Source organism: Blastomyces gilchristii (assembly GCF_000003855.2).
Source record: "Blastomyces gilchristii SLH14081 genomic scaffold supercont1.1, whole genome shotgun sequence".
Taxonomy (NCBI): Eukaryota; Fungi; Ascomycota; class Eurotiomycetes; order Onygenales; family Ajellomycetaceae; genus Blastomyces; species Blastomyces gilchristii.
Window position 1 is genome coordinate 7,767,432 of NW_003101682.1, and position 1,535 is coordinate 7,768,966.

The 1,535-nt window shown below is 38.7% G+C and overlaps 1 protein-coding gene across 1 annotated transcript; it reads left to right on the forward strand.

Annotated features, from left to right (window-relative positions):
• Positions 1 to 520: 520 nt before the first annotated feature.
• BDBG_16205 (uncharacterized protein) lies at positions 521 to 926 on the forward strand (the record flags this gene model as incomplete). Its single annotated transcript, XM_031724203.1, has 1 exon — positions 521 to 926. The coding sequence occupies exon 1, from the start codon at positions 615 to 617 to the stop codon at positions 924 to 926; it is 312 nt and encodes a 103-aa protein (XP_031576062.1). The 5' UTR covers positions 521 to 614.
• Between the last annotated feature and the right edge of the window lie 609 nt (positions 927 to 1,535).

Here is a 1,535-nt window from a genome sequence, read left to right on the forward strand (position 1 = left end):
GACTGACCGTGTGACCGTGTCTGGGACCAGGACCAGATTTTTTGATAGTCTCATTACCAATTCGACTGATCCCATTACACAGTTTTAACATTAGATAGTAGTCTCATACTGTCCCAGTGGGACTTACTGTCTACTCTTGTCACATTTTCCAAATGAGACCATGATTTCCACTTCTCAATTTAAATTATTTTTATTGCTTTAAATGACTTTAAATCTCATTTGAGCATTATCAAAAAGTGTTACTTTTTAAAAAATTAAAAATAGTCTAAAAAAAACCTTAAAATGTCTAAAAATAGTAACTTTATGCCAAGAATGGGACTAAATGGGACCAAATGGGACCACTTTCTCATTTTTTTCAAGTCATGGTTTCATTTTAAGATCTGATATATAGTCACTTTACATGTTTTTTTGATAGCCAGTCCCAGCGGGATTCACGCCAAGAAATGTATGGGACCAGACCAAATGGGACCAAACGTGAAATTCATGGTCCCGGCGGCCAGTCTAGTTGATATTATCACTGAGGTATCTTTTTGTATTTTTCTGCCAGGGATGGGCCAGATTGGGAAGGGCGGTACAAGGGTGGGACTTGGTGTTGGTGTTTTGGAACATCAAAGATGGACAGGGTTTTCGCGGAGGTTGCTCCTCAGATATCTCCACAATTACAGGGGATCTTCCAAAATGGAGAAGATTGGTGCATATGGCTAGGTCTCTTCACCTTACAATTTGTATGGCAATTTGGCCCGGGGTTGTGGTGTGGTAGGGGAGAACGGGGGATAATCCCACACAGGAGTTTCGAACAATGTCTGGTTCATGTTTGGCTGGATAACTCCACCACCACACGGGGTATGCGGTCGGCGATGGGGTCAAAATGCTCGTATGAACGAGGGCTTTTCGATGGATCTATCGGCGGGTTCTTATTCGAATAATCGAGCGAGTTCGTGGTGGAGCGGTTCGGACTCTGTGATGCTTGAATGGTTTAGCACTTGTCATGAAGACTTCTACTCAGTCACAGGCATCTCAGAGCTTCATTACTATATTATCAGTAATCTGAATTGAACTGCAGAAGTTCAGTGTGAAATGTGTAATCTCTAGAAGATTCAATATCTTCATATAATATTTATATATGAGGAAGAACAGACTTACACCTGTTGAAACAGCATCTCAGTCATTGATAGTGACTTCAGTGTGTAGAAGAAGATCATATCAATCATCTTATAAGTGATTACAGAACTTATAAAGATAATTCTTTACAGTCTGAATTGTCTGTTCTGATACATCATCAGTCTCAGAGTGATAGACAGTTGACAAATGACATATAATCTTGAGAACTTGACAGATTCTTGTTCAGAGAGTACTCACAAATTAACAGCTCTGATCTGATACTATAGATCTCAGTAATTCATGCATTTAATAGAACAGATTCTGTAGAAAAGCTTCAGTGACTTGTTCAGTATTCATCTTATTACAAGATTTCAATATTATATCTTTGTTCAATTAGTTCTTGATAGTCAGAACATTTCTACAATTCTTACTCT